Source organism: Neltuma alba, unplaced genomic scaffold (assembly GCF_004799145.2).
Source record: "Neltuma alba isolate B1F8T4 unplaced genomic scaffold, ASM479914v2 tig00012343_pilon, whole genome shotgun sequence".
Classification (NCBI taxonomy): domain Eukaryota; kingdom Viridiplantae; phylum Streptophyta; class Magnoliopsida; order Fabales; family Fabaceae; genus Neltuma; species Neltuma alba.
The window spans coordinates 397624-420271 of NW_021636852.1; the positions used below are offsets into that span (position 1 = coordinate 397624).

Consider the following 22648-nt stretch of genomic DNA (forward strand, 5'->3'; position numbering starts at 1 on the left):
TGTAAGTCTTCTTTATAATATTCCAGTTCTTTGCGGTCAGTTCTTTGTCCATCTCCGATCGAAAAGTCTGGGATGAGTACCATGTTTAATTTCTCCTAAAGAATCCGAGCCTTTTTTGTGGCTATTATATATAACCAATCCGGCTCCATCTGCTAGACTGGGAATGATCTTTTTTTTTTTTTTTTTCTGTGAGATCGGGTTCTGTGATTTCTCATTTGTGGGTTTGAGCAGAACAATAGGGGAACATATCGATTCCTGGAAATCTTCTAATCTTTCCCTTTCATTTTCTATATGATTATTGTTCCTTTTTACGCCAACAAAGAAACTGTTCTTGAATTAGATTCGCTTGGTGTTTGTCTATTCTAGGGTTTGAGATGGGAATCTAATCAATATTTGGTGTTTCATTAGGAGATGGGAAGAGGGAAGATTGAGATTAAAAGAATTGAAAACGCAAATAGCCGACAAGTGACATTTTCAAAGAGAAGAAGTGGGCTTCTGAAGAAGGCCTACGAGCTGTCGGTTCTGTGTGATGCCCAAGTAGCTGTGATTGTCTTTTCTCAACAAGGCAGGCTCTATGAGTTCTTCAGTTCTGAGTAAATTCTCTTTCCAATCTGCACTTTAATTTACTTTTCCTCATTAAATGCTTTGCTTGGATTTTGCCTTGCTTCCCACGTCAAGCATGCTTTCTTTCTTGTCTTGTTCTCTGCATGGTACCTTCGTATATATCTCTTGGCGAATTTGTGATATAAGGATTCATTGGTTTTTATTTTGGTTCTTAATATAAAACCTCGATTCATTTTATCTTTTATATTTAGCCATATAGTTCTTGTAATAATAATAGTTCTAGTCAATACATTTAATTAACAAAGATATTTAAAAAAAACAGTATCTATTTATTTTAAATAATTAACATAACTAGTTTTTTTAATCTACTTAAATTAACTAATTAGTATTTATATTAATAACTGGAGGTAATATTTCTAAAGATTTTGTCAATAACGAGTGAAGTCGTGTCATTCTTTTTTTTTTTTTAACTTTCTGAACATTCGTAATCATTTTGTACTTTCTAGAACTATGGGAAAATGGAGGACTTGCAATCTTGCATAGTTGAATTGTCCAAATTAAAATTGATTCTACAGTCATTTGGCGGCCACATCTTCCACCATAATGATGAGTAGGTTTTTGGGCACTTGGGCTATAAAAGCTTGCGTACAAGGACAATGATGAATAAAGTAACGTTCTAGTGAAAATTTGTTAGTTGTCATTAAAATGAATGTTCAAAAGTTTAACTATATGTGTGCTTTAAGCTGATTAGCCAAACCGACGAAAGAGTTGTAAAATTAAATTAGGGAAATAAAGCTCAACAAAAAAAATAAAATGAGACAAAATCTAGATTATATTTCTATGTATATATAATATAATGTGTGTTTGGGGGTGGGATTTAGTTTTTTTTATAAGTGGATGGAGAGAACTTTAAACACCAATCTCAATCCATTGATCAAAAAAGCCTGACACTATTTCGGCCTGGTATATTGAGAGTGCATGAATTGTAAGAAATAGTTTAGTGATAAGAAAATATTGTTCTCACGAAGATTTGTATTAAAAATTTAGCCAAGCAAAAGATTTTGTGTATGGAACTGCGAACAGACCCAACATATGATTGGCGTCTAAAATGTAAAATAAAGATGCTTAACATTGAAATTGATTAATAAGGACTCTATGGATGCATTAAGGCTTAGAATTATGTATCCCTTTGCACCTCAAGACCATACTCAATCAAACACCTGATTATATTTGCTTCTCAATGGATTATGCCATTCAAGGGTAGTCATTTACCTACAAATTCTCCCAAGTCTCCAAATAGGTGTTTAGTTCAACTAATCTCTTAATCTCCAAATAGGTGTTTAGTTTTGTAGGTAAAATAAGATAAATCTAGTTAATCTCATATTCCGTTATTTCAACTTGTAGCTTTTAGAATAGGACTATCTCTTTTTATAACCATCTCTCATCAACAATAATGACTAGGTTTAGTAAAATAATATTACTATTAATTATTGTTCACAAATTTGTTTTTTTAAGTGTTTGTCTTTTATAGTTAGAATTCCAATTCCAATTTTATATTTCAATTGTACCCATATTTAAATATAAACTTTAAGGTTTATTATTATTTTCTGATGCCGTCTAATAAAAATCAAGTATCCTTCCTACAAATGGCTTGTAAAAGTAACAGGAGGTAGCAAATTTTATAACCTAAGGGCATGATTAACCGACAAAACATTCAAGTCGTGACACACCTGATTGATTCATTACAAGCTCTTGCTCGCAGAATTTTCCTCTTTCCCTTAATTTCTCAGTTGACATACTCATTATAGTATATTCGAGTAATTCTATATGTATGCTCTAGATTTATAGTTCCAATGAATTTTTTTTTTAATTTAAGTTGCATCCAATTTTTTATTTATTTTAAATTAATTAGTTTGCATGAGTTGAAAAAAAAATTCTGATACGTCTAGATGACAACCAATTTGATCATGGTGTGCACGTATTCTTTTGAGATGTGTGTGTGTGTGTGTGTGTGTGTGTGTGTGTAATGTCCTTCTTAATTATATTCTAACTGTTAGTTAATGAAAAATCATACCGAGTTACGCCGATACCCCAAGAACTTATAATTACATGTTGAAACCTTTACAGATCTGTAATAGTCAAAACGCTTATATATAAGAGGATGTATGCTTTTAATTACGTTTATTTGTTAAGAAATACAATAAAAGGTTGCCAATTTTTTGTTGTATTGAAATTTTAAAAGAAATAACTATTTTGAGCTTTCACTTATAAATTGTTTCATATATGGTACGATAAATTAGTAAATTGCACGGCAGACGTAATGCTTCATATTTGGAAGTACTTAGATTTTTAATGACAATTGTGAACTCTCAAGTTCTAGTGTTCAGCATTCATCGTATTGGATGATCCATGTGGAGCGCATTAGAAAGTCTTATGTGTCTAATGAATATCTTTTCAATTCATCGGATTGTTGAGAATCTTTTGAGAATGCACATTATTCACTATCCCTGAGCCTGATACATGTGATGATAAGCAGCTAGTTGCTCATGACTTGGTAAACTAATGTTCAAATCATTATTAGTAGAACTGCTTATATTTAGTGCTATATTGTGTTTTGAATATGATTGTCTCTAATAAAAGGACACCTATATGCAAGTAAAAAAGGAAGAAATTTAATTGAAAGTCGATAAAGCCCATAAAATTTCAAAATTGCCCTTATTGAAGTTAATTAGTTAGAAGATGTTGTTTAGTTAGCTAACTAGGACCTTGTTTAGTTACTTAAGGAATTTCAAAGTAAAGTTTATTTAAGGAAAGGCTAGTTAAAACCTTTAAAATTTTAGAATTACATTCATTGAATTCCATTAATTAGAAGAGGTTAATTAATTAACTAGTCAAGAGTTTATTAATTAGTTAGTGAATATTAAAATAAAGGATATTGTTAGAAAAAGTTATATTTTTTTTTTTAAAACGAAATGCCTTGCATTAAAAACTATAGGAAAGGATCTTATTAAAAAACATAGGAGAGTACGTAATTATGCTAATAAATGTTTTGAATTTAATTTTTTTTGCCAGCAAATGTTTTAGAATATAAATAAATGATACGATGAACAAGAAAATTAAATTATTTTATTTTAATATGTTTATTTATTTATTTATTTCTCGTTATGTTTCACATGTATGTGTGTACGCTTGACGGCTTGAGTGTGTGCATATGATGTTTTTCCAATTTTATATGCTGTTCGTTATTGCTAGGACTTGGATGCTTTAATAATAGAATGATAAATTATTCTTTTTCTCCTTGGCATTGTATTGAAATAAGTCATAGAACCATTTTCAGTTTTGGCATAAAGAAAAGAACGATTTTAACTAATTCACCCTTTTTTGGGGGGGAAAAGTTAACGTTATCTTTAACCATCCCAAAAAAAAAAACTGGTTTCTAAGTACACACTGCATTAATGTCAAAAGTTTCTTTAAATTCTTCTAAACACCTCTATCTCATTCATTAAAGTTTGGATCCTCTGGTTAAGAGAATTGTGGCATCAATTTGAAAACTGAGACACAATAAACACTAATGTACCAGAAAAACAAGAAAAGGGGTAAATGGAAACCAAATTTGTTAACACTATATATGTTGCCCTACATTTTGGATCAAACTATTTATTTGTTTGGAATTTGTAAATTTAGGATTAGAGAGAGTATAAGTGGAACAATGTAATGTAGTTGAAGTCAAAATATGGATGAATATATATATAATTTGGAAGAATTTGGACAAATTAAAATATGTCTAAGCCCAAAACAACTCTACAATATTGTAAGAAAAGAGGCCAAAATGTCAACATGAGCCGAAAGCTTATCACAGGTTTACATTCAATGCTCACAACGATAAGCACTACATGCTTATCATTGTGATAACATTTGAACTGTTCAAATTAGATTTGAACAGTTCAAAATTTTTAAACTATATTTTTTATATAATAAATTTAGTTTTTTTTTAAAAAAAGTTACAGTTATGAAATTATTCTTATTTTAAATCATGTATGTATTAAAATAAAAAATTAAAAGGCAAATGATAAAATCAAATCAAGATCAATCTGGATTGTCTACATTGATGATGAACACTTCTTATTTATTTTCTTGATAAGCATGAAATGTCCACCCTTCGGGATAATTCCTTTAGGAGGAAATTTATCTCTTAACAACTTTTTCATCTGACAAGTATTCGTGTTACAACTAACCCTTATATTGTGCCGTGGTGAAATCTATATTAACAGACCGTGATCAATAATAATTTCCAATCCTAAACTCTATATCTTGACTCCAGACCTGCCAGATAATGGTCTAAGTTCCTACATGAAGCTGTAGAGATGAACACTAACCAATGATGCTAATTTTACTCAGAACTAGGGTCATTGAAGCCTTAATGGAATGACGGAACTGAAATGGCACATTTTTGGCTCACAATATGAAAACAAACTTCGAAACTTAAATGATTGGGATGAATTTTCCCCAAGACCAATTCAATCTTATTGCAATAGCCTAATATGCCACAAAAATGCATCAACTCAAATCCAGAAACTTATGGATCAAAATATCACCTTTTAGAACCCCGTTTTCAGAGGTCCTCTCCTCTATCACCATCAAACTGCAACCCCCGCAATCCTTCTGAACCATAAGAAGCTCAAGTGATAAAATTTCCCAATACACATGGTGAGCCTTTGGTTCAAGAAAAGTGATCAAACACTAAACACAGTAAACCATCAACAAGTGAATGATACAATTATTAATTTCATTTCATCAAATATTCAATTACATAAAAAGTCTTGTTCCAAGAACCAATCAGAAAACACCAACAGATGTAAACTATATTATACGCTACATGATAAATGCCAGAAGTAATGAGTTACCTATACATTTGCCAAATATATCATATGTATGCAAATCCTAAGTGATCAAATAAAAAGAAACTAATAAAGGAGTCTCATATTATATCGGTGGAATTAATATTCACTTCGCCAGTTCTTTGTCCTTGGACGTACTTGAATTTTCACCTGAAAAATGGGAAAAGAGAGAGGGATAAGATACACACACCTCATTAACATTGTTGATATACATTCATTTGTATATTTTCCTGTTCAAGATCTATATTTTCATATATGGATCCCATTGCTGAATTTTCATTAAAATTCACCGAGCCAGGAACCTTGATAGATGGTGTGGTTTTGATGATGCTGTGACAAGCATAGAGCCAAACACATTGTGAATATTTAATTATCTCAGTTTACCTGTTTGTGTTTCCACTTTTCTTCTCTGTTTTCTTTTTTCAGAGTGAATTCAAGTTAGTTTTTATATATATATATATATATATTATATATATATATATAGGAAATGCATTTTCTGTGCTTGAGGATGAAGAACAGTATTATTTTAGCTACGCAGTTGCAGATGGTTGTGCACACAGAGCTTATATATAAATTATGATTTGTTTCGATTGCTTCAACACCAGAAACATCATTGACCGATATGTTAAATCTGGCAAAAATGTTGATATCAACAAGTTGGAAGAGGAACAACTTATCCAGGTTAGACTTCCCTTCCTACGGTTGTAGAACTTCGAAATTATGAGAATTTTTATTTATTAACACACATATATGCTTTGTGCTGCGAATATTTCTTTCTTTCTTTCTTCCTTTTAAAAAACGGAAGGATAAGTAGAGTCATGTGTGTTGACCAAATTTTCTTTAGTTTTGTCACAGTAGAGTCTCTTATTAATTGTAAGACAGTTAACCCGTTTTTTGTTTTTTGTTTTGTTTTGTTTTTTTGCCATAACTCATCCACTCATTATACCCTTCAGATCACAAAACCTTAAAGAGGCACTTGGTGTTGTTTGATTTTATCCTTTAGTTTTGTGAATAAGTTTTCATCTATTGAGCCATGTAAAAGCTTGGTCAATGGTTGAAGAGCACGGGTACCACGTGTTCACTAAATTTCATCTTTTACATTTCATTCTTACCCAGCTTTTTCTCGCGTTCTTGTCAGTATTTTAAATATTTGTAACGCTAGTTTTGATTGATACATTATGTAATGTTTAAAGGATGTTATATATTGTAAAGTTCATTGTAATTATGCTATAATTCATTACATTTACACGTAGTTTGAACAAAATAACCTGTTAAATGGAATGCTATTTAGATATAACTCAAATTTAATTGATAACTGGTATTACATGCAGCAAATGAGGTCTAGCTGTGCAAGTATGGCGAGGAAAATTGAGCTCTTAGAACTTTCTCAAAGGTTGCCCCTTTGTTTTTATACCTTGCTTGTTTGTCTTGTGTCCTAGAATTGACTCTTTCTGATAGTATTTGTGTGGAAATTGAGATTACTATTACGTACAGTTTTTGATTTAGCTGATTTTTTTTTTTTTAAATGATCATATATATAGGAAACTGTTGGGACATAGCGTAAGTTGTTCTCATGAGGAACTTCAAGCAATTGAGTGCCAGCTTGAAAGAAGTTTGCTAAACATCAGAATAAGAAAGGTAAGTATAACCAAATTTCATGAGCTGTCATCATTGTTTTTTAAAGTGGATCCAAATTTCATCAGTGAACTATCTGATAAATTGGAATTTTGTGTGGTTCGGTATACTTCTAAATTGAATATATTTCCTCACATTCACATTATAGCTCTAACCTCAAAATCATGTAATAAAGAAGATCCGCATCAGTTAGACAATTAATCTAATTCGATAAACTCATTTAAACACAAATTAACTGGTGGAATATCTCTATAACTCAGAATTCCAATATACCCGAAGGGGTAGAAATTCAAGTGTGGATTACTTATTGTTCACCATTTAGATTTATCTGCAAGAGCACAGGTTGCAAGTAGTATAAAGATATCGTTCTCTTAGAGACTAAGGCCTGACAAGTTAAAAATAACAATTGTGTTTATGATTAAGTGAAAACATTTGAAAAGAATATTGTTTAAAAGAAACAATTGATTAAAAGTTAAAAGAATTATGATTTAAATGAAAACTAGATTGTAAACTTTGATTTCAAGATGGAAAGAACCTAGGGTTACTTCTCCCCCTTGTACTTCGAAAGACTTAATTAACTCCTCTTAATTAGTTTCTCAATGAACACATTTGTTTATCTAAAGTTAACAAATATGTGATTAAGCTTTTTCAAGTCAAAATTAAATTTTCTTTCTCATCAAAATGCTCAATCTCTTGAAACACTCAATGAAAATCCTTTTTAAAACCCAACCTTAATATGACAATGTTAGGTTAGTAACTTTATCTCTAAGTTACCAACAAACTATCTATTCAAACCACAAATCTTAAGTCTATCTCAACTTTGTCCAAGTTGTTTATCAAAATAAGCTTTCTCAGGTCAAATTTAGATAAACAAAACTTCCTAAATGGTGGCCAAACCTTCAGGAGCTTGAAGCACAAGATAAAACTAACATATATAACATTAATAGCTAAAAGAGAGGAGAAATCAAGTCTCAATCCATACAATAATTCGAAATAACCCTAGGGCAAGGAGTTTAGCTACTCATAATCCTAAAGAAACCAGAAATACAGCAAATACTTCGGTCCATATCAGATTACAAACGAAAGGAAGAAGAAAAAAGAAAGAAAACCAAGTTGGGAGTCCCAAATTTCTTCAAAACAAACCCTAGCTTCGATGTCTTCAAATTCCTCTTTTCCAAGCTTCTTTTTGCTGTTCAAACACTCTGAAAACCAAGAATGTTGGCCCTCTTTGCGTTTTTCCCTTTTATCCAACCCTATTTTCGCATCAGTAACCAAAACGCATGCAGCATTTTTTACTTGTACAGTATAGCAAACATGCACATTCACTATAACGAATGACACAAGAGAGCACAGAATTGCATAACTCTGGTTATAGCAGATGATATCCTTTGCTATAGTGAAGGACAAAATAGAGATCTTTCTCACTTTGCTTCTTCTACCTCTTTTCTAATTTGCTTCTAGCTTTCTTCCTTCCATCTTCTTGAAGCTTTTAACCACTACATTTGTACCTTCAATCACAATTTAAAAATAGTGAAATAGCAAATGATATCCTTTGCTACAGCGAAGGACAAAATAGAGATCTTTCTCACTTCGCTTCTTCTACTTCTTTCCCCAATTTGCTTCTAGTTTTCTTCCTTCCATCTTCTCAAGGCTTTTAACCACTACATTTGGACCTTCAATCACAATTTAAAAATAGTGAAATTCTCAATAATCTTTTACACATTTCTCCATGCATAATTTCTTTTGCAAAAGTTATTCCCAAAAAATAGGTGAAAATGTGCTGAAATGGCAAGAATTTCTAAGAGTTAACACTTATGTGTTTGGAAGCTTGAAAATGCACCCTAGTGGATGAAAATTCAAGCCCTAGCAGAGCCTTAAACATTTTTCCTTCGGTTTTTCCTTCTTTCCATACAATATGTCATTTTGCATATGACACATCCAAGTCTGACTGCATGTCTGCCCATGGATGTAACACATACAGCTATGTCTGCCCTCAGTTGCAAACAAATATACTACCTCCAGTTCTAATATAGAACCTAGATAACTAATTTCTGAATATTAAGAAAATTAGTTTAGTTATTTGTAATAAAAGAATGTTGTCTTTCCTAAAATACTCTATTAATCATGTGCCTTGAAACTACTCCTTGATGGAGACTTCTTAACATGTGCAATCGTCATAGGGATTACTTGAGGGCGAAATAGATAAAAATGGCAAACAAAGTGGATTGAGGTCTAATATTTAGAATCAAATTGACTCTCTAACTAGCTCTTATATTAAAGACCAGATGTGATATTTAATAAACTTTAAAAATTCATAATTTATTCTATGGTTCAATTTTTAGAAGTCTCATTCTAATTGAGTAATTTCACTTGGTCCTTCAATTAATCCACTAAACAAATTATCTCTGATTACTAAGGTACTTTACTTATTTGTGTTGTTACATTTTTTCCTTCGAATTACTTCAACTCTCACCTTAAGAGAGTCGCCTTAATTAATCCGTCGTTATCTCCTTCAATTACTTTAATAAAAGTGTTTGGGATGTTACGTAAAGCATTGGTTTAAGAATACCCACCTTAGCTCTTGTTATCATAGGATGAATAGAACATGTAGATTGGGGATTAAATGGTAGTTCTGGTGAGATAAAGGTTGTTTGTAATGAAGAGGAAAAACCATCAAATGTGATTGGAGGTGAAATATTATCTGGATGAGATTAAGGTGCACATACTAAGGGTAATTTTGATTACGGAAGGGCGGAGACATATCAGATATAGACCATGCAATAATTGGCATTATTGAGGAAGTGGCAGCAATTAATTGAACAGCACATTTGGAGAAAAATATTTTCTACCAAATGAAGCTAAGCACATGTAACCAGAATATAATTGGTGCAGTATCCTAGAAGTATACATTCAGAGTTCTATATAGGTGAGTTTATGTTTGTTATAAGATCTTAAAGAGAGATAGCATGAACAACCAAAGGTTTTGAGAATAGAATAATTTGGTTTGGCATGAAAGGGTTGGAAAAATGGAGTTTGATCAGCAGTAGTAGCAGAAGGAAAATAACTAGCGGGATAAATAAAGGTAACAAATATAAATAAATATTTTATGAATCTGCGTTTAAAATAGGGGAGATTGAGAATGTGAAGGTCTGCTCCTCCTTCGAAATTTCATCTTTTTTAGAAACTTCCAAATCCCAGCTTTCGAACCAAAATTAGTGTAATTAATTGGCTTGGCTTGGACCCCGCATCAAAAATATCAAAGAACAATGAATTGAAAATTTTGATCATGTCAAATATTGAGTTCTTATTTCTTTTCTAAGTTGGGTGAGTTGAGTTGGGCCATCCTAAAGCACTAGGACATGTTTTAGTTTTTTTTTTTTAACCCCTTCTCTCCTAGTATCTTTAGGTGAATACAACATAGGCATACTTTGTATTAACCTAGAGAAGCCAAGATGTTGAGACTTGGAGACAAGCTGAGCCTAAGGGTTCATTTAGAATAGCTTATAAATTACTTTTCAATCATGATTTACAGAATATAAGGTAAATATATGAAAGGAATTTTGTCTCAACCCACATAAAATGTGCTTTTGAGCACTTAAATAAGCATATCCAAATGAGTGTTAAAGGTCTAGTAGGCACAATACAACAATGATGGGCTGGAAATCCCAAATTCCAAATCCTCCATTATTTGTAGTGCCTTTCCATCTCCTCCCATTTCCTCCCACCCTGGAAACCAAATACAAGTACAATGAAAAAAATACAAACTAATAGTAGCTTTTAGATCCTATGCTTTCAAATTATACTCTAATACTAATCAGCCAATGAATTACCCAAGCCAAAGGAAAGAAACTAAATTAATTGGTTTACTGTTGATGTCTACATGAAACTGCCGTTACTGGGGAAATCATAATTTTATTTTTAATTTATACCTTTTTTCTTGCAGGATCAGCTATTTAGGGAGCAGCGTGAGCAACTGAAAAATGAGGTACCTCCCAGCTATTTCTCATACTAACGAGAGTACATTGCAACTGATGTGTTATATAAAAGTTATTTATGCATGCATGCTCTCTTTTCCGGAACTCATCAGGAGATAAAAAATAGATTCTGTATATCTAGTTGATATACATGCATGCTTGATATATTGCTTTTTAACAGAAATTAATAAATGTAAATAGAATACTAACCGCTTGTTTCCATCAAATTATCACATACTTTTTTGCCTCAGAGAAACGATGCAGTTTAAAATTATTGCATAGTTTTTTGGATTCAGGGTAAAGAGTTTTGTGCTGACTTGTGTGAAAGCATTTTTTTTAATTGCTTATGTGAGTTGCCAAACTCCCCCTATATCATCTTGTTTGAATTGAAATTCATTTCCCTTGCTTATATGAGTTGCCAAACTCCCCCTATATCATCTTGTTTGAATTGAAATTCATTCCCCGATTGGGGACTTCAAACTTCAAAGTATTACAATGTAGTAGTCAACATGAACTAATGGAAATCAGCAAGAGAGGATATTATCCTTTTTTCCCCCTCATGTCAAACCAGATTCAGTTGTTCTCGAGCAATTTCTGGAATAAAATTTACCCCAAATAAAGCTCGAAAACGTTACTGACCTTAATATAAACTATTTAAGGGGTTTTTTTGGATTAGCATTTGTGAAAATAATTAACTTTTATTCCAGCTGATTTTCAAAGTAAATCTTGAACATGAATTTCGTCCTATAAAATTAAAACCCTCTGGCTTCTGTCTTCAATTTATCTTCTACAGGTTGTAAAGTCTTTAAAAACATCTTCACACTGCCTATGACATGTTTGATGAACTGTTTTGCTTCATTCAACCATTATAGCTTACTTCCATAGCCAGTAATCCAACCTCCATAGTCAAAACCAGGTCCTAACAGATTTCTTCGGATTTTGTCTCCTCATCATGATTGAAAGCAACTATTACAAGGCCACCAATTCGTAGCTAACCCATTCTATATCCCCTTATCACAATGTTTTTTTATCTCCTGGTTTTTTTCCGTTTCTCTAAGATATTATCTGGGCGCTTTTTTTTTGTTTTTTTTAACTGCTTCTGACCTGGGATTTTGAGAGCTTTACTCGTGAGATTTCTTAGATATGCAGACCAACTGAAGCTAATGATTTTTTAACGTGTGAAGGATGATCTTCATAAGGTCTACTGATCAAGGTTTTATATATATAGGAGCTTAATTGAACTAGTGTTTTGAATTTGAACAACAATGAAAATATGCAAATTCTAATTTCAGTTACCTCTTAATATCTCTGAAAAAGGTCATCATTGTCAGATTGGATGAAAATGTCTTTTTTCCTCTCAAAAGCATCAAGTATGTCTTATAGTCAAGCGATATTGAAATTCATCTTACAACAGTTCCTGATGATAGTCAAGGTGTTGAAATTGAGAATTTGGCATCTGCACTGTACAAGCTATAAAACTGTTATTGCTTCATGTTCATTAATTGTCTTAAGTCATGTTACAAGGTGAAACTATATGTATTTTGGTATCAATTAGCCTTGTACATTTTTACTGAAAAGGGGGGAAAAAACTTGTCCATAGTTAATACTGGGAAATTTAAATGTTGGACCTAGTCCCTCTAAGACTAGTACTAGGAGGAATATTAAGAGTGAAAATTGAGAATGGATAAGTTAGAGGTGTTGGTAATTATGGGTTAAACTATTTGTCTTTAAACCTTAAAATTTACATCATGGTTATAGAGATTATAGTCATTATACCACCTTCGGTTCTTAATGTAAGAGCTAGCTGGGAATTAGGTTTGGTCTTAAATATAAGATTTTAATTCATTTTATCTACCAAATCCTTTAAGGTATCCCTATCGATTACACATATTAAGGGGTTTTATCCAAAGTGAGTCATGATTAAAAAGATACTTTAGAAAAAAAAAAAAAAAAGATACTTTAACTCATATTTATTACAAATAACTAGTTTAACTAATTTTTTTTAATATATCCAAATTAGTTGAGTAACTCTTATATTAAAGATAATAGGTAGTATTTCTTTTATACATAAGGTTAATAATAGATTTATCATCTGTCACAAATCAAGCAATCAACTTCTCGCATCAATAGAACATCCCATTTTTTCCTCTTTGTGCTGGTTCGTTTTCTGTTTCTCGATTAGGGACGAAATCTTAGCCCACAACACCAGACCCACATCATATTCCCCATTGTTACAAAAGATACTGTCCCAACTAATATTTGCGACAAAGTTTTTTCTCTTTCACCTTTTTGGGCCTCATCTATTAGGCTGCTTGTATCTGGGTTTACTGTTTTTGTTTTTGTTTTTTTGCAGTAGTTGACTATGATCATCATTCAAAATAGACCAGATCTGCGCTTGATTCTTAATAGGTTTCATTTTTTTTTTCTTTTTTATTCTTTTGCAATAGCAGAAAGGGTTATTTCCTTATAATATGATGAACTAATATTTGAATCCACGTTAGAAGAGATACCCACATTTAGTACTCAATAGTATTTCGAACAGGACTGTCTCTAATAAGAAGATACCTGTGCTTAGCAAAAGTAGAAAAATGAAAGGATTATTAGGCCTAGGAGAGTTAAAATTCTTCGAAGACCAATTTGAGAGTCGATCTTCATGTGAAGATCCTAAATAGGGTTTAAGTGTATAACTAATAGCTAACTCAAAACGGCAATTGTTTTTTCAGCGTAATTTCAAATGTTTCCTCAGCAAATAATGCCATTATGCAGAACATGAATTTCATTCATTTGTAATGAAGTTGGATTGTGGAGTGAGAGTCTCTTTGTAAAGTAAGGAATCAGTTTCAATGCTGATTAGTATTGTGAGATCTGCACGATTCAAATTAGTTTCAACAGCCTAAATTTAAAATATTCAACCATCGTTTTATATAATTTTTTTTTTCGCAAAACTGGCAGTTTAAGATATAATTTATATTCTAGATTTTGTATGCATTAAAATATTTTTTTAAAAAAATAAAAGTAAAAAGCTAATTTAATCATCCAAACTAGATTTGAACAGTGCATAGTGATGATGAGCTACTGGTGTTCATCTGTTTGCTTAGCACCAAAGCTCATTCCCAAAAATAAGTTATGGCAAGGAGCTTTGTATTGTCCCCACAATCTGTAATGGGACAGTCATTCCAACTTACAAAAGCCTAATAACTTTGTCCAGAATCTATAGGTTGTAAAATTTTCTTGTCCTACAATACTGTTGGTGCAGCTCGGAGAAAAGACATGGCAGCAATGGGCTAAACACAAAGAAGTAGCACAACAGAGTTCAAGTAAAAGCAGATTAAGCTCATTTGTGCAAACTGAATTACAGATTGGACTGCCAGAGACCTGAGTTGCTCACTACACTAATTACAATAGTGGTGGACCAAAATCAGTTTGCCAGAAGCTATGCTTCAAAATTCTTCTATCTAAATTCAAAATCCTATTAGTCCAATCAATGTAACTAGGCTTATCTTTTTCTCCTCCCGTGTACCTATGATGTACGAATGAATGAAAATACATGAAATGCAATCCTTACTTTTGCATATATATATATACATATAATATTGCGTGTGTTATGATCCAAGAAGAAACTAGTGTGCATTTGTTTTAATCTTTCAGTTCAAAAGGTGGTACTTGAAGAAACAACACTTGTTACAAGAACTTTCTTGGCAGTGTATGGCTCACTTTTAAAGATGCATTACTAGTCATCACTCATCAGATTCCGACTTCTTGAGTAGCTCTGAGAAAGTTTCGTACATACGACATCAAGGGAATACTTGAGGAATAGACGTCTTCTACAAAGTATTTTATTCTTATAAAACTACTGGGGGCAAAAGAAGAGATCTACAAAAACCGAAAGGTAAACGAGGATGTGATGCCGGTCATCCCTTCAGAGACATTATTGAGGAAGGTTAGGCTTACACAGATTGGTTTTTGTGAGACATTCCTTTAGGAAAAACTTGTTTTTGGCTGATTACTTAGCTCGGTCCTCTCATCATGTGTAGACAAATTTTTGTATCTACGATCTACTCCCACTTGTTAGACAAGAGGTGGCGGTTGACTGGGGAATATAGTTTCTTGTTGATTATATGATATACGGTTTTCTATTTTTTTTATAAAAAAAAAACTAGGAAGTTAAAAGTTAAACTACTTAACCAGGTCATTCTAGCAAATTTGTTCTTTCTGAAATTTTGGTGATAGATATTTTCTCCTTAATCTTGTTCATTCTTTTCAGCTCTAAATGTCATGATAAATAGTTGCTGCAACAGCAAACCGGAGAACATTTCTCTTGATTCTTACTATACCTGTACGCAAAAATATAAAAACCAATCCATCTATTATAATCGGTTGGTAAATCAAAGCAATCGTGCTGCTTTGCAAATAGTCCAAGAAGTTGCATTGACCAGCTGCCATGGAAGAGCAAATGTTCTCTTATTTCCTCTTCGTCTCACACAGTGGATTTACAGTCATCTGCCTGTGCTTGAAATTTTTGCAGTCCACCATAACAAGAGTGCTTAGGTATATTCAATTTCCCCCAAGTAATTCTTAGCCCCTATGTAAAAAGTTTATCCCTAAATAGTCATTTATGTCAATTACATTGCCCTCCTGAATTACTTTTCCTCCGTGAAAGCCTGATGGTGTTTTGTCCCTAAGCTTCACAAGCTTCGTCCAATGCCAACTTTTTTTTTTTTTTGACAACCTTCAGTTGCGGAAAGAATTCACACACCTATCATATCGATGGAAAGGTTGGACTCACAACATCACTTAGTCACACAAAGGGAGATGCTTAGTATCATTAGGTCAAAAGGGTCTGATTTGTCCAATGCCAACTTGTGTCTTGCTTGATTTGGTATGCCAGAAAATCAGCATTTTTCAAATTAACTTCATTTTCCACGTTACCCATAGTGTGTCTGCTTACCTGCCTAGAGATTTATTCGGCCACTTTAACTGAATTCCAGACTACGAAATTTTTAAAACCTAGCCCACCTTGACTTTCTTGTAGCAAATCTATGTTGATGATGTTATTTTAAGCATGCTGGAATCAAGCAATTAATTTCTCGTATCAATAGAATACTACGTTTTTCTATCTCTCTGTCTTGCTTCTTTTTCTCCGTCTTGGAGGTTCCATGACATTAGGTACAAATCTGAGCCCACACAACAGCCCCCTTCATTAAAGAACAGATATTGCCCCATGCGTTTTTCGGCACTTTGGAGTGGGTATTGCTCCATGTAGCAGGATTACGTTTTTTTTGTCTTCATTTATTGGGCATATGTTTGGGTTTGTTCGCTGGCCCATTTTTGTAGCCTGTGTTTTGCAATATTTTACCAATGATAGGCTTTCATTTTTAATTTATCTCCTTACACTTCAAAATTCATCAAATCTAATTCATTAGCTGTTGACTTTATTAACAAATCTAGCACTGAGACAGTTTGGTTGGAATCTAACAATGTTGCGTCATTGAAATTGTGCCATGTCACTAGATCCCTTGGCAAACTTACTGGACTGCTAGTGAAGGGGCTGGTTTGGATAACAAGGCTTTCAAGGACCAATTTAGAGTCAATATTCATGCAAACGTCCAAAACAGGGTTTTAGTGTATAACTTGTAGCAACCACAAAATGGCAACTTTTTCAGCATAATTTCAAATAGAGTTCACTGTGGACTGCAAGTCTCTTATTCAGCATAATGACTCGTGTTTCTTACTAACATCTATAAGAATGCCTTTGTCCAAATTTAGCTTGTCCGCAAGCCTCAAGAACCTAGCTGCTCTACGAGGACATAAGGTTGGCTTACCCTGTGATCATCAGGAAAACCTAAAAACAACCCGTGCCCCTTTTATCCTTTTCACAGTTTAAGCATGCAAAATACTGTGACTAGTCATTGATCACTCTTAATTTTCTTATCTTAATTATATGAACTTGTGTGCATGGGGGGAGTGGACACAGCACTTGGTTCTCATACAAGTTGGATGCACTACTTGCTTCTTTTTCATTCCTTCTGTTCCATGTATGGTGTTTTAGAATATCCTAAAACATAATACTCCTTCCGTTCTTAATATAAGACCTATTTAACTAATTTGATTATATTAAGAAAGTTACGTAAGTTAATTAATTATAAGAAATAAACATGTTATTCCTAAAATACCATAATCATCTTTATTAATATCCTCCCTTTCTTTCTTACTTGGTTATGGTTGAAAGATTACCAATAGGATTAATTTAGGAAAATTTGATAAATATGATAAATAGGTCTTATATTTAGAACCAAAATAAACTCAACAATTAATTCCTATATTAAGGAACGGAAGAGTATATAATTTGATAAGATGTATGTCTTTTGTTGTCTTGTCACTTCTATTAAGGTTCAAACTCATGATAACCACAAAGCTAAACCATATACCAAGTAGCTTTTATTGTCCCTATTACAATGGGACAGATACTCCAATTTACAAAAAGCCTGGCCAATCACTTTGCCCAGAATCTATAGGCTGTAAAATTTTCTTGTGCTACAACTATTGCTGCAGCAATGGCTAAACACAAAGAAATACCACAACAGAGTTCAAGTAAGAGCAGCCTAAGCTAAGGTGTAGAGACTGAATTCGTCTTTGTCCAAAAAAAAAAAGGAAAGAAAAGGAATTACAAATTGGACTGCCAGAGAAGCATTGATGATGTGAAATAGAGTGGATCTGGTCACTAATTAATTTATTGATGGACCAACATCAGTTTGTCTGTTTGTAAGAATTCTACTTGAAAATTCTACCTAAAATCAAATCCCTGTTAATCCAGTTAGAGTAACTAGACTTACATTTTTTTTTTAATGTGTGTGTGTGTGTGTATGATGTACGAATGAATGAAAAGACATGAAATGGAATCTTTAATCTCGCAGATACAGGGTTGTGTGTGTTATATGATCAAATAAGAAATAATTGTGATTCATAGAACAGTTCTTGAGAAAGTTTTATTCCTTATTTTCTTCCTTAGTTTTGCAAGCTTCCCTTGCTTGTTTTTCCAGAAAGCATGAAAACTATTTAAAATTTGCATCTGAGGCTTTCAATGAATAAATTCTGTGATACTGACCTGATATTAGTAAGCTAACTTTGATAATACAACCACCTGGGAAGAGCTATATAATTCAAACGCAATGAAAATGGGGTCAGTGACTCTCTCCCTCCCTCCCTCTCTTTTCCCTCTCTCTAAGGCCCCACTCTTCTGTGTCTCTCATTATTGATTTTATATTCTTTGGTAATTTGCATGACCAGACAGAGGATGGGGCCTCTGGCAATTTGTGTATTTTCATTCCCATACTCAATAATGACTGCTTTTAGTACCCTGAAATTGAAGCTTGAACTTTTACATGCCTAGACAATACTAACAAGCGTGAATATGCTCCATCAAAATCTGTATGTAATGAAAATATAGTGCATCTTTATGTTTAAAGGAGCAGGTTACTCCATCAAGTATCAGGTCCCTACCCGGCTTTTCTTTCATACTACACACATATCCATAAGAGACGCTCCCCTTACCTATCTTTTCCTCTCTTGTCTCCTTGTTTTCTGTACACATCTAGAACGCTACTTAGCTCTTTATGTATAGGTGTCATTTTTTCTCTTACCGTAGCCTAATAGCTAGTTACCCTTTATCTATTTTGGCTTCTTCTAAGGTTTTCATCATTTTGAAATGGAAGTTTTACAGGCCAAGGAACAGACCAAGCATGATAATTAAATAATTATAACGGTTAAAAAAAATACAAGAAGAAGAAGAAAATTCTGGGAATATATGCTAGCTCATCTGAAATCATATGGTAGGCACTCACGCGAACACTGATTCCAATACAGTATCATTTTGAGATTTTTAAACCCCCTAGCGAGCAGGACCACTTCAAAATTTGAAGCACTGCCCTCTCTCTCTCTCTCTCTCTCTGTGTGCCCCCTCCCTTCTCGCCACACACACACACACAAACACAAATTTGTGTGTGTCTCGTTAATCTCCAAATGCCTATAACATAGAAATTGGAGCTGAGAGGGTCAGAACTGAGGGAAAATATAAGAGGAATCTCACCAAGTTTTTCGTGAAAACTAAATCTTTACCTGAAGATGACCTCATGGGCTCTCATTCAACATCTTATAAACAATTGCTCATGCTTGGCTCAATCGACAATGTTAATTTGTAAAGGATAACAATGATCTTTAAAAATATGAAATCTCATATTTATTGGCCGATATGATAAAATTATTCTAATAATTCATTATGTGTTAGTTTCACTGTACCCTTTCCAATGATTTGAAAAAGGTAGAAAGGCACATTATGTCAGAGACAACTACAGAGATAAGGATGGGTGCATGTAGAGCCTCCTCGAAGCACCGAGACATCTTGATCTTGATAAATAGTTTTAACCTCAACATAAATTGGGGTGTGAATGTGCTTGCTGGTTAGCCAGATCTGCACATAACCTCCATAATCAGTTTTGGCTGCATGCTAGATATCCACCCGGATATAGGGAGTTGTTGGAGTTAGATGATCAGCATACTTACTTTGTCTGGCCCTGTTTTGCTCTTTCTGCATGGTGTATCGATGCCTTTTTATTACAATAGGGAAAACAAAAATTTAAAATAAATAAATAAATAAAGAGACCAACAGAAATTTGTAACCAGATAGAGGTCAATGATTTACTTATGAACTTGATTGATTATTTGCTATGTTCATATCTTGTAAAGATATTGAGTATTACGTCCTACACGGTGCCAAAAAAAAAAACGGTTTAGCTGCATGGATTGGAGTGCTCAGTTTTGAAGGTTCTAAAAATTTGAGAGACTTGAACATTAAATTATAGATAGTGAAAGACCTAATAAACAAGTTTTACATGCTACAACTTGCATTAATAATAGTGGAGGCCGATGGGTGAGTCTAACAGTAAATCTCTTAATTTGCAGACTGATTATGGGACCATCGGAACCATTCACCTTCGAAAATGACACCTCATTTGAAGGAAAATACTAATGCCGTGTGAAAGATAGACGATAGAAACATTTGAAGACATTCGGATGTGGTCCCTTCAACATGATTACCAGGAAAGTCACCAAAAATCTAAGTGATGTATGATTTTACTTATCTGACAGAGAGTGGGTGATTTTTCCAGCAGCTTCACTTGTCGGGAAAATCATCAAACACTTGGTCACAGAGTCACCCTCTTCACATGTATTTGCCCCCACAGGTTCACAAGTCGTCATCTTGATTCAATTTAAAGTCGTGGGGTTGATGGGTTTGGTATGAGGAAGAGATAATGAGGGTTGTGAGTGGATTTGATTGGAGCAGAGTGAAAGGGGCTGAGATGAGTTATCACAGAGGTTGCACACTCAAGTTCACTGAAGACATTGAATGGCATAGAACTTTGTTAGGTGTAATTTGTTGTAGGAGGTGAATAGAAATGAACCGATGGTTCAGAGATAAGAGAGGCTCAAAATCAGTAGGTAAAGTGTAAAATCAAATTGTTAATTTTCTGACACAAATGTCTCCGCAAATTGCGAATCACTTCTATCCTTTTTAACTCTGTTGTCATAAACAATAAGGCTGTTTACAGTTGGAATGAGGATAAGAGATTTCAATTCCATTAATGCTGTTAGAGAAGGTTTTGTGTTTGAATTTTGCAGATAGGAAAAACATTATCAGACGAATTATTTTTTGCTGGGGATTGGACGATATTTAAATCTGAATTAGATAGATTATCTAGTGTCTACCTGTTAGCTCTTGATTAGGTCAAGACAATCGTAACCCTAATGATTTTCATAACCATTTCTTCCCAAAAAGCGAAAAGGCAAAAAAAAAAAAACTAAACATATAATAGTGCAGACGTAATGCGAATTAAAACTATATAGTTAATTTCGTCCTTTGTCCTAAATTTGATTCATTGGTGAGAAATTAATGACGCCCTGAACGCCTGATCAGTTAGAATTTTTGGTTTCTAGGGGAGGAAAAATAAGAAAATATTTTACTTACATTATTATCTAATTAATTGCTCCGTAACTTTCTTCTGTCTGGTTCTTTTTCTAGAAAAATGTCAAAATGTTCAGCGGTAATGGTATTAATATAAAAGGTCTCTTCGGTTATCACTTAGAAGGGAGAAAACAAAGACGAGAGGATAAAAAAGAATAGAAAGTAGGAACATCGTTCATAAGAAATAAGAGCAAAAGGTTTCAGTAAAAACGAAATGTCTTGCTCAGTCATATTATGATTCCCACCAAAGGAACATGTTTCAGTGGTGTATATGAATGATCTGGTCGAGTTAGGTTTGGTCGTAACTCTGGCCTTGCCCGGCTTATTATGAGCGTCACTTGCATGCAATGTTACAATAACATGAATGTATTAGCAAGTCGATTTTTAACCATCCATAGTTTTTCTTTTTACATATAAGAAACGTTTAAGCGAGCGAGCTAGCTTAGTTCAACTTGGAATGAGCAATATAGGTGGCAAAATGATTAATATATATAATATTTTAATGAGGGAATGATCAGTAGGAACATGCATGCATGTGATGTATGTTTATGATGCAAAGCAGTGAAAAATGTGTCTTGTTATAAACTAGAGGACACAAGGGGTAAGGGTAGCAGTGAATGAAGTACAGGATGAGCATCTTGGTATGCTTTAGTTTCTAATAATGCTGGGGCTGACATGCATTACTTTGTATTATGTGACATCGGTGTGTGTTCCATTTTATGTGGAACAACATATGAATCAGACTTCAGACCTGATGGATTATTATTTAAATTTATTTGGATTTGGGTGGCTCTTATTCGACATTCTCTGAGTTCCATTTTACTGTTGAAAAGACTACCTAGCTTCAACCAATCTCTCTCTCTCTCTCTCTCTCTCTCTCTCTCTCTCTGTGTGACTATGAGGACGTTGTGTTACGACGTTTAGCAACCAGACCTCAGGTAGCTAGTAGACTAGCAGTTGAAACTTTCCACCGGTCCCTCCAATCCCTAGCCATTTGCATTTCTATATCCAATTCAAATTTAGTAAGAACAGGTTGCATGGATAACAATATATGATTTATGGACTGCGAGATAAGTATACATGACGAGAGTTTTAGGTTAAAAAAAAGGCTTAAGAGTACTTATATAAATGATTTCAAATGAGCACCATTGTTAGATGTTTTAAAGCTGAGTTTCACAAGTATGACGGTAAAATAAGAGAACTGAGGCAGAGAATATGATCAGAAGAAGATATAAACTTGTTAGAAAGTCTGCTCATACATATATTGATCCTTCAGAGGGTCTGCTCATACGTATATTGATAATTATTTTCTCATGCCCATTGGAATTTGTCTCACTATTTGATAATATTCCATCAAGATTATTACTTAAATCATTTTATGCTAATTAAATTTATCAATTGTGTTATCCTTACACCATGATCTTCAAGGTATATTGATTGCATCAAACTTGAAGCGTACTTCAACTCTTGGCACAAGCATAATCTTACATGCATATTTTTATATATTTCAACAAAACAAAAATGTTATGATATAACATAAGAAGGAAAATTTTTCATCA

The 22648-nt window shown here is 33.3% G+C and overlaps 1 protein-coding gene across 1 annotated transcript; it reads left to right on the plus strand.

Moving 5' to 3' along the window:
* The first annotated feature begins 411 nt into the window (after positions 1-411).
* LOC114726161 (MADS-box protein SOC1-like) lies at positions 412-14450 on the plus strand. Its single transcript, XM_028912727.1, has 6 exons — positions 412-593; positions 6068-6143; positions 6794-6855; positions 7004-7100; positions 11041-11082; positions 14328-14450. Exons 1-6 carry the CDS (start codon positions 412-414, stop codon positions 14448-14450), a joined length of 582 nt encoding a protein of 193 aa, XP_028768560.1.
* The last annotated feature ends 8198 nt before the right edge of the window (positions 14451-22648 follow it).

Coding starts and splice junctions, on each gene's coding strand:
- LOC114726161 (XM_028912727.1), top strand. CDS start 412: ATGGGAAGAGGGAAGATTGAGATTAAAAGAATTGAAAACGCAAATAGC. Junction 6,856..7,003: donor CTCTTAGAACTTTCTCAAAG/GTTGCCCCTTTG, acceptor TCATATATATAG/GAAACTGTTGGGACATAGCG. Junction 11,083..14,327: donor GTGAGCAACTGAAAAATGAG/GTACCTCCCAGC, acceptor CTGTTGGTGCAG/CTCGGAGAAAAGACATGGCA.